Source organism: Gymnodraco acuticeps, unplaced genomic scaffold (genome assembly GCF_902827175.1).
Source record: "Gymnodraco acuticeps unplaced genomic scaffold, fGymAcu1.1, whole genome shotgun sequence".
NCBI lineage: Eukaryota > Metazoa > Chordata > Actinopteri > Perciformes > Bathydraconidae > Gymnodraco > Gymnodraco acuticeps.
This window is the reverse complement of record NW_022989768.1, coordinates 3,577,315-3,591,212: the sequence shown is the minus strand read 5'-3', so window position 1 is coordinate 3,591,212 and position 13,898 is coordinate 3,577,315. Positions and strand designations below refer to the sequence as shown.

The window sequence follows — 13,898 nt, the reverse complement described above, 5'->3', positions numbered from 1 at the left end:
ATGTGCTGCATCCTTGTACTGTAGCTGCTGTTAATTATTGGATTCCCATTACTAGATGCCATCGTTTAACTAGAAAATATATTAGTGATAGTGGCAAGTTTTTGTAGTTAACTGTATAGTTTCAAAACTTTCAATGTCTTAAATGTTGCCATCATTAAACAACATATTGTAGATTACAGATCTTAAACATTCAAACCATGTGTTACAGTTTACATAATTTGGGCATATATAAAGTTCATGTGTAAGCACATTATGAGATTCACATTATTTTTTACTATGGAGACCAATGATGCCACCCTCTGGTAGAGAAAGGAATAACAAATGCTGTAATATTTAGTGTACTTTATTTACAAAGACATATCAGTTACATTCCTATTTTTACTTGAGAAATACATATTGTAGAAACAACTTATTTATCCCAAAGTGCACTTGGTGAGTTTACAATAGAACAGAAAGGGCTTCAGTAAGCTACAAGTTAAAATGTGCCTCAGTACAAAGGTTATATTACCAAGATCTGTTATCTTTAATGCACAAATATATCACACAAGGATGACGAAAAGCAACACCAACGATCAAATAAAAGCCTAAATCAAACTTATAATTCCCATTATTACTTTATTTCATATATTAAATCTACATCATCTTGGAAACAATTTAGCAAATTAACAGGTCATGTGCACCAAGTACATTATTAAACCACATGTGATTAAAAAACAGCCATGAGAGTCTACTTTACATGTGGATCCACAGGCTGTCATGATTTTGTATCACAGGATAGAGTTACAGTTTTACCGGTCATTAATGTGGGAGAAGCATCATGACTCAGCTGTGTAGACGATGATTCCTCTGTGTTTTACAGTTTTATGAAACAGAAGTTCCCAGTGATTGTGACGCTTAATCTGTGATCTGGAGTATGCCGTCTTGGTCATATGGAGGGTGGACCAGCAGCTAAAATGTTAATATGCATTATTAATAACAGTTAATTAAATGTATGTTTCCTGGAGAGTTATTAAGCACAGTCAAAGAACATTTGGTTGAAGTGGGTGATTACTGCTATGAAATTGGCAATACAAAAACTATTTTATGGAGGAAGAAAGAACAAAGCTGTTGTGGGAAAGCTAGTGACATGAGGTACAGAAACTGTGAGGTGCGATAAGTTTCAGAGAGAATCAGACTTATTGTTTAAGAAAAGCCAAATACTCACACTTGAGTTGGAAATAGCACGGCTCACAGTGGGGCTTCCTGTTTCGGATTCGAACCTGGACTCCAGTCTCACTTCCTCCGAGATGTCGGTGGCAGCCCACACACTGGGAAAAGGACAAAGTGGTGAGAAGACAAACCTAAAAAAGGACTACCTTTCAGTTGGAGCTGTGACCAAATAATTTCACCAGATTCTCTGCCACCAAAGCATGGAAACTTTTGTTCTGCATTAAACACACAAACAAACATACAGTATATATACATACAGTGGGGCAAAAAAGTATTTAGTCGGCGACCAATTGTGCAAGTTCTCCCACTTAAAAAGATGAGGCCTGTAATTCTCATCCTAGGTACACTTCAACTATGAGAGACAGAATTGGGGGAAAGAATCCAGGAAATCACATAATAGGATTTTTAATGAATTCATTGGTAAATTCCTCGGTAAAATAAGTATTTGGTCACCTACAAACAAACAAGATTTCTGGCTCTCACAGACCTGTAACTTCTTCTTTAAGAGCCTCCTCTGTCCTCCACTTGTTAACTGTATTAATGGCACCTGTTTGAACTCGTTATCAGTATAAAAGACACCTGTCCACAGCCTCAAACAGTCACACTCCAAACTCCACTATGGCCAAGACCAAAGAGCTGTCAAAGGACACCAGAAACAAAATTGTAGACCTGCACCAGGCTGGGAAGACTGAATCTGCAATAGGTAAGCAGCTTGGTGTGAAGAAATCAACTGTGGGAGCAATTATTAGAAAATGGAAGACATACAAGACCACTGATAATCTCCCTCGAGCAAGATCTCACCAGTACGACAGTAAGCCAGTACATATCCAGGCCCGTCTGAAGTTTGCTAGAGAGCATTTAGATGATCCAGAAGAGGATTGGGTCAGATGAAACCAAAATAGAACTTTTTGGTAAAAACTCAACTAGACGTGTTTGGAGGAGAAAGAATGCTGAGTAGCATCCAAACACCATACCTACTGTGAAACATGGGGGTGGAAACATCATGCTTTGGGGCTGTTTTTATGCAAAGGGACCAGGACGACTGATCCGTGTAAAGGAAAGAATGCATGGGGCCATGTATCGTGAGATTTTGAGTGACAACCTCCTTCCATCAGCAAGGGCATTGAAGATGAAACGTGGCTGGGTCTTTCAGCATGACAATGATCCCAAACACACCGCCCGGGCAACGAAGGAGTGGCTTTGTAAGAAGCATTTCAAGGTCCTGGAGTGGCCTAGCCAGTCTCCAGATCTCAACCCCATAGAAAATCTTTGGAGGGAGTTGAAAGTCTGTGTTGCCCAGCGACAGCCCCAAAACATCACTGCTCTAGAGGAGATCTGCATGGAGGAATGGGCCAAAATACCAGCAACAGTGTGTGAAAACCTTGTGAAGACTTACAGAAACGTTTGACCTCTGTCATTGCCAACAAAGGGTATATAACAAAGTATTAAGATGAACTTTTGTTATTGACCAAATACTTATTTTCCACCTTAATTTGAAAATACATTCTTTAAAATCAGACAATGTGATTTTCTGGATTTTTTTTTCTCATTTTGTTTCTCATATTTGAGGTTTACCTAGGATGAAAATTACAGGCCTCTCTCATCTTTTTAAGTGGGAGAACTTGCACAATTGGACTAAATACTTGTTTGCCCCACTTTATATATACACACATATTCTATACAAGTGTTGTGTGTGTCTGTAACTTATATGGAGCAGAGTTTTAAAAAAAAGGAATAAACTTTAACGTCTACATGCTAATGGATAAATAGGCTGTCTACATATGCGAGTTCTCTGCAGGTGAGATTTCACAATAAGCATCTAAAAGCAAAGCGGGACAACGGGCTGAACTCTTCAAATAAACCAATCACATGAAGACAACTAGAGACAGAGAGAGAAATAGCACACATGACTACAACACCAGACATGACCCGAGGCCAGATACCTAATGAAGACGAAGAAGAAAAAAATAAACTAGGCAGCAAAGATAGAAGCGTTGAAATGCTTCTGCTAGCAGGCGCCTAAGGGTTATTCTGTTGTAACTACAGTTATGATTGAGATACTCCTGTTGACCTCGCCAAAGGTGCGGTCACATTAGTCTTCAGTCCAATTACATTTTACTACAATAAGCACAGAAAAAGGGTGTCATGTCACATATCTGACGTGAGTAAAACAATGTAGAATAATTTTTGAATTATGTAGGTCTTAGTATAGTTTCCATCCAAATGTAGCATACATTTGAAGAATACATTTTAGGTTGCTCGTGACTTCTATTAATTAATTGAAAGATGAATTAGAGTAACTAAGATCGCCATGTGGGAAATGGGATGAAATAATTGCTAATAGATATAATTTATTATCCTGAATGTCCATATGTCATTTTTCTATTTATTTTATTTCTAAATCATCATAACTGTATTTGACTTTTCTCTGTAAAGCATTTTGCTATGGACGTGCCATTTTAAAACAAGCTTTATAAATACATCTTGATTGACTTGTTTATTTTCATCATGTTCATATTTAGTTTTCAACAGCTGCCACTTTCACTTAATACATTTTTAATATTCTGTGATATTTGAAGTTTTTAAGATTTCTTGCTTTTTCACTCATGCACATTTTCACTTTGTGCATTCAAATACCAAACAGTTGGAAGGAGATCATAAGGCTTTAAGTCTGGCAGTATAATATTGTGAATTGGGACTGGAGCTACTGTAACCGCACCATGACCCGGTCATGACCCCTCACCTTGAAACAGGCGTGGTGGAAGCAGAGACTAAGGGTCTCTATGACAATGGCTGCCCCACTACCCAGGACACGCTCACACACACAGCAAGTCCTCCTGCCACTGACCATCCTGGGGCAGCACATGTTACAGTGTGAGGCAAAAAAGAATAATAACACAATGCAACAGAAGAGACATACTCTTTACGTCTATGAACTAAATACCTGGGGTGATGGGAGGAATCAAATGTACTTTTCTGGGATAGTATTGATCCAGTGCTGTAGCGAGAGGAGGAGTTCCTGCTGGGGACACAGTAGCCTGCAGCCGCTGACTGTGGACGAGGGTAACTAAAGGTAGCGACCGAGGGGTGGGACTGACGGAGAGTATCCAGGTCGTCCAGAGACTCATACCTGCAGAGAAGATGTCACATGTCAGAAATAAGAGGGAACATGAAATAACAGGGGGGGAAAGGCCATTACCAAGTTTTGTGAAACAAAAAAGGGACAGTAGCGTCCCACTAGGTCCAACTACACTCACCTCTTCATGGGAACCCCAACATAGATAGGCTCTTTGTAAAAGCTGCTGGTGCGCTGCCGAATCCAACTGTTGTCAGTCAGAAGAAGAGTCCTTTTCTTCATCTCCTGCAAAATCAGCTGCCTTTCTTTCTCAGCGTTAGACGCAGACTGTCCTGTTCTTTTCCTCTCATCACCTGGACCTATCAAAGTTTGAGGGTTTAGCCCAGTACAACACATGAACCGAGGGGAATATTACAACAGAAGGTATACTGACCTCTTGTCTGTTTGTGGGTGCTAGCTAATGCCGGGGTAGAGAAGGATTTTGCCCTATGGGAATGAAAAAACGCATCATACAGATAGTACTACCCTGTAAATATTTGTTTTACTTTGGAAAAAAGGGCTTGCACCAATTTGTCATCATCATCATCATCTTGGGTTTTATGAATTATTTTAGAACAAAAACAATCATGCTATGCTTGCAGACATAATACACAGTGGCGACTGGTCATTAGGGGCACAGCCCCACCTAGTGTCAGCAGAAAGTATTACAAATAATGATTACAACAAAATGCAAAAAATAAATAAAAATATATATAAAATATATTTAAGATCATGTTTAACTCATCTGATTTGTCTGTACATTGCTGTTTAGTCTGTGTTCTTCTAATTAGTGTCTACAGTGTGTGCCTATGAGCTGTTTAGAGCCATGTGGGACAAAACCCGATCCTGCCCCTCCCTCTTACTGTCTAAGTCAATGGTGACTGTAAAAACTACACCTGCTCAGAATATTTTCCTATTTAATGTGTGTGGCAAAAAAATAATGACCATAGGGGCATAGTGCTGCCATCCCCACCATACGTCATCTCACATCATTCAGAGCTGATTGGCTGTAAGTACGTGTGCCGCGAAAAGTGTGGAGGAGACGAGAGAGCTGCAGTGAGGCGTCCTAAAACCCGGAAGTAAGCTGCGCATGGCTTCCCTCGACAAAAAAGCAATGAGATTTCTCCATAGGATTTTAGAAAATAGCTCCAAATAAGATCTGTGGGAAACGTAGCTGTTAGATAAATGCACGTTTTGTTCAGCCGGATAATATCCACATGTCTACCCTACTTTTATAATTTTCGAATCATAAATCTATTGATTAGATTAGATTTATGATAGACTTTTGAAACTACAAGAAGATAAGGAGGACTTTTACAAAAAAGTAATAGAGATTTTTGTCCAGAGGGATAGGCAAATGGACTTAATCTTCAAGTCAAGGTAAGACTGCAATTTTATTGAAAATGGGATCTTACTAAGAGAGAACAATTCAATATTTAAATGATACAATTACATTTTTTGGGTATCCTTTTGTTGAACTGTCTGTTTAAAATTAATTGAAGCATCAGACAAAAAAAAGCTTTTGAAAATAATATTATATTTTGATTTAGGGTCAAAATATAAACCTGAAGAGTCAGTGCCAGTGCCTCACCAGCCATGAACCTCACTGCAGAAGCTTATATATAGACACGTTTTTTGTGCCCCACCACTTTTGTACATATAAAAACGCCACTGATAATACAATAGGATATTGTATGCCAAAGCTTTACATTGAGAACTATAAGGCAACAAGTGCAAAGTCATTTTGAGCCAGTCTTGTTCTGACCTGTGTGCAAGGGACAGCTTAAGAAAGCCACATGAGTCCTCAGGCCTGAGGTGAAGCATGGAAAGACCCAGCAGAAGCAGGAGGAAGCACAACAGGTCAGCAAAGTAGAAAAGATCATGACAAGACAGAAAAAAAGCGCATGTTATTTATGCAAGTATTCATTAATTAAATCCCTCAAACATTTCATGCAATAGTAAGCATTGTGATTCCACATGTATTCACATGTATACTGTTACACCCAGCAAGGATGGATAAGAGCTAACAACGTTGTTGAAGAGGGGAGAAAAAGCTGATTTACCAGGCTGGTCCAGATATCTTGTCACGCTGCTCTCCTTGTGCATTACTTTGAGGTGTGGTCCCTTCATCTTTCAGCTCATCTCGGTCAGAGCTCTTCTCTGCTTGTATGTTTTTCTTTGTAAATCCATTCACATGGAGTTGGGGGCTGGCAGTGCTCTCACCACCATTGGTCATCTCAAATGTTTTTTGCTGTTAATGCATGAATAAAGAGACAAGAAAATTATTTCCATTCGATAGAAAAACCACTGCGAATTTACAGGGACTCTCAACTGAATCAGAGTGTTTCCGACAACAATTTGAAATACAGCGAAAGCAAGAAACTGTGCATCTTATTAGCAGTAAAGGTGAGATTTAGCACGGTAACTACCGATGTGTCACAGCTACAGATAGAAAATACTTATACGAGTCGTACATGATCACAGTGTTAGGATCTTGATTAAAAAACATTCTACAAGTAAAGAATAGGTTTTGTAGATATTACTGTCAAGGGAAACAGCCTTTATGCAAATTCAGGGGTAACATTTGTATTTTGTTTCCTTTAGATGAACGTTTGATATAATATGTTTTTCGATCACTATAACAGTATGTTGTGCTGTTAAAAGCTTAGAGGACCAATCAACCTTACCCCTGGCTTCCAGCGAACCTCCCCCTTTGCATCTTGCTGTGCCCTCCGCCACTCTGACTCAAGCCTCTCCTGATCCCGCCTGTATTGCTCCTAAAAAAACAAGCACCCAGACTTTACATAAAGACTAACAAGCAGTGTGTCGTGCTGATTTTTTTGTTGGGAGGATAGTGTTCACCTGTAGGAGGAGCTCCTGTTCTTCCTGCCACTTCTCCTGACGCCTCCGATCCCCCTCACGGTCCCACGACCAGCTGGATGAGGAGGGGCTGAGGGATGGCACCTGGAGCTGGTGATGCACAAACAGACTGCAGGCTCAAACATGATCATAGCGCACAAACTCTTTCAACGCATATGCATAACTTCTGTTTGAACACGCATACAAGCATCCTTTGATCAAGTGCTGTGGTAACTTACATCAGATATTGCCGATTCTGACCCTCCTGCGAGAGATAAAAACAGGTCAGCAGAAAGATCAAGTCATGTGTAATGTCGTTTAGGATACACACATCACACAATGGCAGGGGAAACATTAGAAGACTTGAAATCCATGCAAGCACTACGGTTTATATGCATCGTGTTTTGCCTTTTTTAGCATCTTTGCACTAGATACAGTACATTGCAGACACAATGCTACACACACACACACTTTAGTTCATCCGCTGACCTCAACACATGTTTTATAGCATATTAGTACGTGGCACAAACACTTTGGGTACATCTTTAGCTAGAAACAGTGTTAACATGGACCTTGCAGTTTCTGGAAGTTAGCCAGCCACATGTACTGCCCTGCTTGATTCCTGAGTGGCTAAAAAACAATATTCACTGTAGAACAAATAATACCAAACATGTTGGACAAAATGTAATAAGATTAAAAGTTTGTGTCACTCAATCATTGGTCATAACTATGAAATGACATATGGTTCACAAGTAGTAGTAGTTTAGATTAATTCTGTGGACCTAAAAATTGCAACTATTCCTGACCAAGGATTAGCAAGTCTGCTAACATATCCCCAGCCTAAAGAAAATGCAAAAAAACAAAGGCAGTACAGAAACAATTCAGCAAGGAGCAAGGCATGCTACAGTAAATCAAAAAAAATGTATTCACAGGACAACACACATGTGCTTTGTTCAGCTCTTGCTGATGCTCCACAGCATGATGCTTAGAGTAGAGTTAAGACAAACACTGCACACAATGCAAACATTTACCACACAAGTAAACCCATGAGCTGAATCCTGCAGAGCCTGAAGAGAGAAGCCATTGTAGTAGGAAACACATCAGAGTCATTAACAATTACAAAAGGAAAGCATTATTAATGTACATACAATGAGCAGTAAAAGCAGCATCTGTTGCTATATCACATGAGGAGTGGTATATAGTCAGTGCTGTCCAACTCTGAATTTACCATGTAAAGCCAATAAAAGCATAATTTCATCCCCCAGGTCATATAACTATCAATAGATTTTTGATGGAGAAATAACACCTTACTTTAATTAATAATACTACAATTACAATAGTAAGAATACTGTTAAAGTACCTAAAGTAATTACTGATAGTTTTGTTTTTTACTTATTCAACTGATTTCATAATTTGCATTCATTACATACCCAATAATTAACCAAGCCAAGCACCAGCTGCCAAAGCTGCGACACAACAAGACAAATAAGAATTTTACCCTTTCTGTTTGAAAAACTCTTCCCTCCTTTTCTGATTTTTCCTACTAATAATATTATAATCTACATGAAGGGGAAGGACAGATATAGTGAGCAATTCAGAAAATACAGTATTTAAGGAGTTTTCGTTTAATAAAAAAGTACACTTTTGTAATGTTTTACCTTTACTTCCTGCTGTCTTGTGGCTGTCAGCAGGCTCTCCGTGAATGACTTTACTTTGTAAAACCTGGCATGGTGAAAGAACACCAACATTGACCCGATGAACACCTCTTATTAGGTGACACTATCAAAAGCTTTGTGCATCCATTTTTTATTTGAAGTGATTTAATGGCTTAAGCATTGCTCACATCGTCTGTCTGCTCATTGAATTTCCTGACTGGGGTTTCTGAAGAGGTACCACTGATGGCATGGCGATCAAGGCAACCTATCAGAGAGGACCCTGCAGAAGTCAGATTGAGGGTCATCCTGCTGCGGCCTGGCTGCTTGTGATGACTCTCCTCACTGGTGCTCCAATCTAATGAAAACAGCCAGCCATCAAACCTAACACCACACTGCGTTTGTGCCCACTGTTTGGGAGTTACAGTAGAGGTTACATTATCACAAATAATTAAAAAGGTGGTTAAGGTACAACCATCTTTTTTTGGGTTGTCATCTTACCCTTGTTGCCGTAGCGCCTTATGTCCATGGTCAGACGGCCGTTTTGCAGGGAAGATGTCATTTTATCCTTCCACTGGTTGTAGTTCAAGTGTGCCACCGCAACTCCATTAACAGCCACAATTTCATCGTCCACACACAGCTGGCACTGCTCCGCCGGACTGCCTGAGGAGGGAGGGACAGGCGTCAGGGAAATGAAGAAAGATGAGGATGGAAAAACATTTAAAAAAAAAAAAAAAGGTACCAGCTTCAGAAATGATTTGTTCCGCACAGACTGAGCTCCGGTATTGAGGACAAGGTTGCCATTTCAAATTGAAAAGTAGGCCAGAAAGCCAAAACTACATAGAGCAAGTTGACACGATACTATCTTCCTATTACATATTTATGTTTTGGTCTTAAAAACATAAATCACACTTTGTAGTTGTCCCTGGTTTTATCTATGTTAAGTAGATGAACACAAAATAAACATTAACACCCAATTTACCTGTTCATGTTTCAATAATAAAAAGAGACTTCTCTTTTCCCAGGCACATGATAACTTGCTTTGTTTAATCTCTACAAAAGTTTTTAATTCCTCTGTGTGCGCTGAGACCTGTCAGTGTCTTAAATTATTGTCCTATTTTGTAAGTGCATGATGTTAGAACAAAAAAGATAAATATTTAGAGCACAATGTAGCACTGCCAGCCCATCACTAAAATGTCTTGTTTCTCAATAGCCTACCATTCAAAGCAAAGACTGTCAACACAATCAACCTAACCATAGTGAGACAATATTTCAGCAATTAATACATAAATATAGCACAAGTCTTACCAGGCTGAATGCATTTGACTCTCGCCCCTCTAGAGTCCCAATGCGTCTGGAAACCAAAGTCTGGTCTACTGTTGGGTTTGAGAGTCAGGCTGACTCTCATGTCACTGTGATCCACCTGAAACACAGACACACGTAAAGGTGACACCCTGTGATCCAATGTCCTCTGCTTCCTGGCGGAAACTAGATCCTTCAGAATCCTGCTACACAGATATATCAAGAGATCCACACCAGTTTATTATGTACGATATGGTGAAATAGTAACAATGACATTAATTTACTGGCTTAAAGTCTTTAATTTTATAATACAATATTAAAATGTGTCAATTATTAAATCACAACTAATACAAGTGCCTGAAAAATATATTTTCTAACCATTCACCTGAGTTCATTTCCTTTATCTATTCATAGACAGGCACCATCCCTGAATAAAATTGAATTGATGATCTCTATTTTAAATAAATAAATCCTGTAACAAAACATTTCAAGTTCAACCGAGTTGCATCAATATACATAAAGTCAACACACCTTTGGGAGGTCAATGCTTGCACTAGATTGGAGAGTGGAGCCTGTGTTGTTTTGGGTCTGCAGGCTTGAATGAGGCTGCGGTACTAGCTGGGTTTGTGTGTTCTGTTGATGGTGGTATCCAATGGTCTGGAAGGAGCTCTGACTGGAGAGAGTGGCACCTTTCAGCTCCTCCTCCACCTGCTCTGGACCACTCTGCTGCGCCTGGTTAGCTTTCTTTTGTCTGACTGTAACATCCTGAACCTTCAAATGGGTGGTCGCAGTCTGTCTTTTAAGAGAAGATTTGTTGGTGGGAGAAAGAGATTCCTCTTTCTCACTATCCATCAGCAGACCTTGGTTGTTGTCTACCTGGAGATTTAACAAAGACAGAATGTGATTCGGAAAGCATTACAAACACATTTAATTGCAGCATTGGTATGCAACTGTGCTAATTTAAGACTGTCTGTACTGAATGCCAACAAAAAAGACTTCTATATAATATATAATCCTGTAGCGAGTTGACGCTGTTCACAATGGTGCAGCAGTATTTCTATTATTAATGAGCAGGGCGATCCAAAGAAAACAAAAGGTAACACAAGCTCACTCACTTATAGTACACACATACATGCCCTCACACACCCACACAAGTACAGAGGACATTAACTAGCGTGAGCTGCAAAGGAACATTGCCTTAAACATGTTCCTTTGCAGCCTCCTGAGCAGCAGCCTTCCATTAAGACAGAAATATAACTGTCTAAACTTTCAAATGTAATGAGCAGGTGGCAGGTCGTTATCCTTAAAAAGCGTTAAACAAAAATGAAAAATTTCACACAGAGAATGCAGAGATACACCCATGTACCGTTTACATCTGTCCCTAGACAGTATTACAGGTTTATCTGAAGGCAAAAGTGGGAAAGAGTGGTAAGTAAAAATCAATGGTTAAAGCTGGTTAATGTTTTATGTACACCATATACCTTTATGCCAATAAATTACCTCTAATCCATTTATTTTTCAGGAAAAAAGCAGTAATGTAGTGGTGATATTTAAAAAAACAATGTATTATCCACTATGAGAACTCCAACATAAAGTTATATTGTTGTCAACAAACACAAAACCACCGCTGCACCACGTTAAGCGTTTTTGTTATCAAGACAAAGGGAGCTGTAGTTTACTCTAACACTGACGTAAATACTTGTTAGTGTGCAAATTTGCATTTATAAGCTGCCTAACATTTTCCAACAGATGCACACATTCCAATTATGTATTTTTGTAATGAAAGATTTGTTTTTCCACCGAATGTTTTTACAAACATTTGGACTAAACACTGTAGGAAAAAACAACAACCGCTCAATACCATTGATAGAAATTAACTCACGTTGAACAGTCTCGGCAGAGAGGACACCCTGGACTTGGTCCCAAAGGGCCTGGCTGTGATTGCAGAGGAGAGACGAGACGAGCCCTCGGACCTCCGGTAACCACGAGGGAGGCTGGCAGAGCCGGACCAGGACCCAGTTTTGGACATAAAGCTGTAGCCAGCCGCAGCCTGCTGACCACTGCCATGTTCCACAGCTGGTTCCCAGGACATCTTCTGGCTCTCTTCCTGGGACTTTTGGTTTTTTGTGGACAAGTCCTCCAGACCATCAACTCCCATCTGATCAGTGCAAAAAGCAGGGACTTTTGGATTACCACATAATGGCTCCTTGTGACTCGACATGGATTCTGTAGGTTCCCTGGTTTTCGTTGACTTCGTGGTCACCTTTGGCTGTATGGTTGTGACCAGAGTGGAGATTTGTTTTTTTAAAACATTTACTGATTGGGCCTCTTCAGAAGTGGGCTGGACAGGAGCTGGGCTTTCCTGTACTTTGACTTGGGCCTGGAAGCTGAAAGGGCCGTCCAGAGAAGGAGTGGTGACTTCTGCTCCGTGTGAAGCCAAGGAGGCAAAGTGAGTCTCCTCTCTCAGGGTGTTTGCATCAGAGGCAGGCATGGCTCCAACAGAAGATCCCTGGGAATAAAAATATATATATTTGTCATGTCACATTCAAGAAAACATTTAATATGAGGGAGGCAAAGCATGACACATCTGTAAACGTACCTGGGTGTGGGGTGAGTTCTGGGAGCTAAGTGGAGCCTGGGGGCTGAAAGGTGGCTCTGTGGCGTAACTGCGGGCCAGCAGAGCCCGAGTATGTGGCCGGAGATCAGAGCTCAAGGATTTTGAATGGAGAGAGGTGCTGTAAGGACGAGGAGCAGGGAAATGCCTGTGAGGGGACTGCTGGTCGCTGCGGAATTGAAATGTAAGGAAAGAGGAGCCCATGTAATAAAGAAAGAGGGGGGGGGGTGTCATATTACATGAGTTCACTGTGTGGCATACAGAAAGTTGATCAAGGGAGGTCAGCCACTTTAATACACACTTTAAATACACCCTTGGTAACCACAGGGTTTAGTGTAAACTTAATATTTACCATTACATTTTTTAGCAGGACCCACCTTTTAGCAGTCCACCTTGTGCTTTGTTCTTCTCAAATGTAATCCCAGCCCCATTGGCCATTTGAGTAATGACATGCTCTCTGTCTAGAGACTTCCTGCGTTCAGACGTTGTGCTCGTGCGACGATTCTTCCACTTTGAAAAGTCCTGAAACAAAAGGCAAAACACGATTACCCTAAGATCTGATGTTTATTTTTGACCTTGGAACGGTGGATGACAATCTCAAATTTAAAAAGATTAATTTGTTGGGCATTACCATATTCAGATCTAGTATTGTAATCCTCAGCATTTGTATTTGCAATAGATGTATTGAAATGTTCAAACTTTAAGATAACTTAAAAAGGACTTTTCTTTTTTTATTTCAATTTAAAAAGTTGAGATTGAAAGTTCAAATGCTCCCAAACAGCTTCTAAAATGGATGTGTCCGTGAGATTGTTTTGTGAATATCCTTCTTGTCTTACATCTTGCCACTGTGCTTCACTGTCCTTGGCAGCAACACTACACCTCCGTTTGTCTTCTTGATTCCACTCATTGGCCATGTTCGTGTCCAGGTCTTCATCATAGATGGTGTGCTCACCAGGAAGCTTACGCACAGGGTAAACCATCGGGATGTCACTGAGGGATTTGCTCCTGGTTATGAAAGACAAAAAGGAAAATAAATAAAAGATATACAGAGCAAACAAAGATGGCATTAATCAAACACTGCAGCAATGCCATGGAGCAGAACAAGCATGATGAATAGCAGTAATGCAAAGCAGTTCAAACAAACATG

General features: G+C 40.0%; 1 protein-coding gene across 8 annotated transcripts in view; it reads right to left on the bottom strand.

The window, feature by feature from the left end:
• Nucleotides 1-327: 327 nt before the first annotated feature.
• LOC117547470 (LIM domain only protein 7-like) overlaps nucleotides 328-13,898 on the bottom strand; it is a 28,197-nt gene continuing 14,626 nt past the window's right edge. For 6 of the 8 annotated variants that reach the window (XM_034218296.1, XM_034218245.1, XM_034218275.1 and 3 more), the window contains 20 exons: nucleotides 13,588-13,756; nucleotides 13,130-13,273; nucleotides 12,737-12,922; nucleotides 12,020-12,646; nucleotides 10,669-11,013; nucleotides 10,144-10,258; nucleotides 9,337-9,498; nucleotides 9,027-9,193; nucleotides 8,842-8,905; nucleotides 8,682-8,742; nucleotides 7,423-7,447; nucleotides 7,187-7,294; nucleotides 7,012-7,101; nucleotides 6,388-6,575; nucleotides 6,090-6,134; nucleotides 4,719-4,771; nucleotides 4,467-4,644; nucleotides 4,154-4,339; nucleotides 1,205-1,307; nucleotides 328-948 (listed from right to left, as the gene is read on the bottom strand). In XM_034218296.1, the coding sequence (XP_034074187.1) occupies nucleotides 895-948; nucleotides 1,205-1,307; nucleotides 4,154-4,339; nucleotides 4,467-4,644; nucleotides 4,719-4,771; nucleotides 6,090-6,134; nucleotides 6,388-6,575; nucleotides 7,012-7,101; nucleotides 7,187-7,294; nucleotides 7,423-7,447; nucleotides 8,682-8,742; nucleotides 8,842-8,905; nucleotides 9,027-9,193; nucleotides 9,337-9,498; nucleotides 10,144-10,258; nucleotides 10,669-11,013; nucleotides 12,020-12,646; nucleotides 12,737-12,922; nucleotides 13,130-13,273; nucleotides 13,588-13,756 (3,070 nt within the window). In that variant the 3' untranslated portion in view covers nucleotides 328-894. Of the gene's footprint in view, nucleotides 949-1,204; nucleotides 1,308-4,153; nucleotides 4,340-4,466; nucleotides 4,645-4,718; nucleotides 4,772-6,089; nucleotides 6,135-6,387; nucleotides 6,576-7,011; nucleotides 7,102-7,186; nucleotides 7,295-7,422; nucleotides 7,449-8,681; nucleotides 8,743-8,841; nucleotides 8,906-9,026; nucleotides 9,194-9,336; nucleotides 9,499-10,143; nucleotides 10,259-10,668; nucleotides 11,014-12,019; nucleotides 12,647-12,736; nucleotides 12,923-13,129; nucleotides 13,274-13,587; nucleotides 13,757-13,898 lie in introns of all 8 variants that reach the window. The other 2 variants (XM_034218268.1, XM_034218283.1) reach the window with 2 other exon arrangements.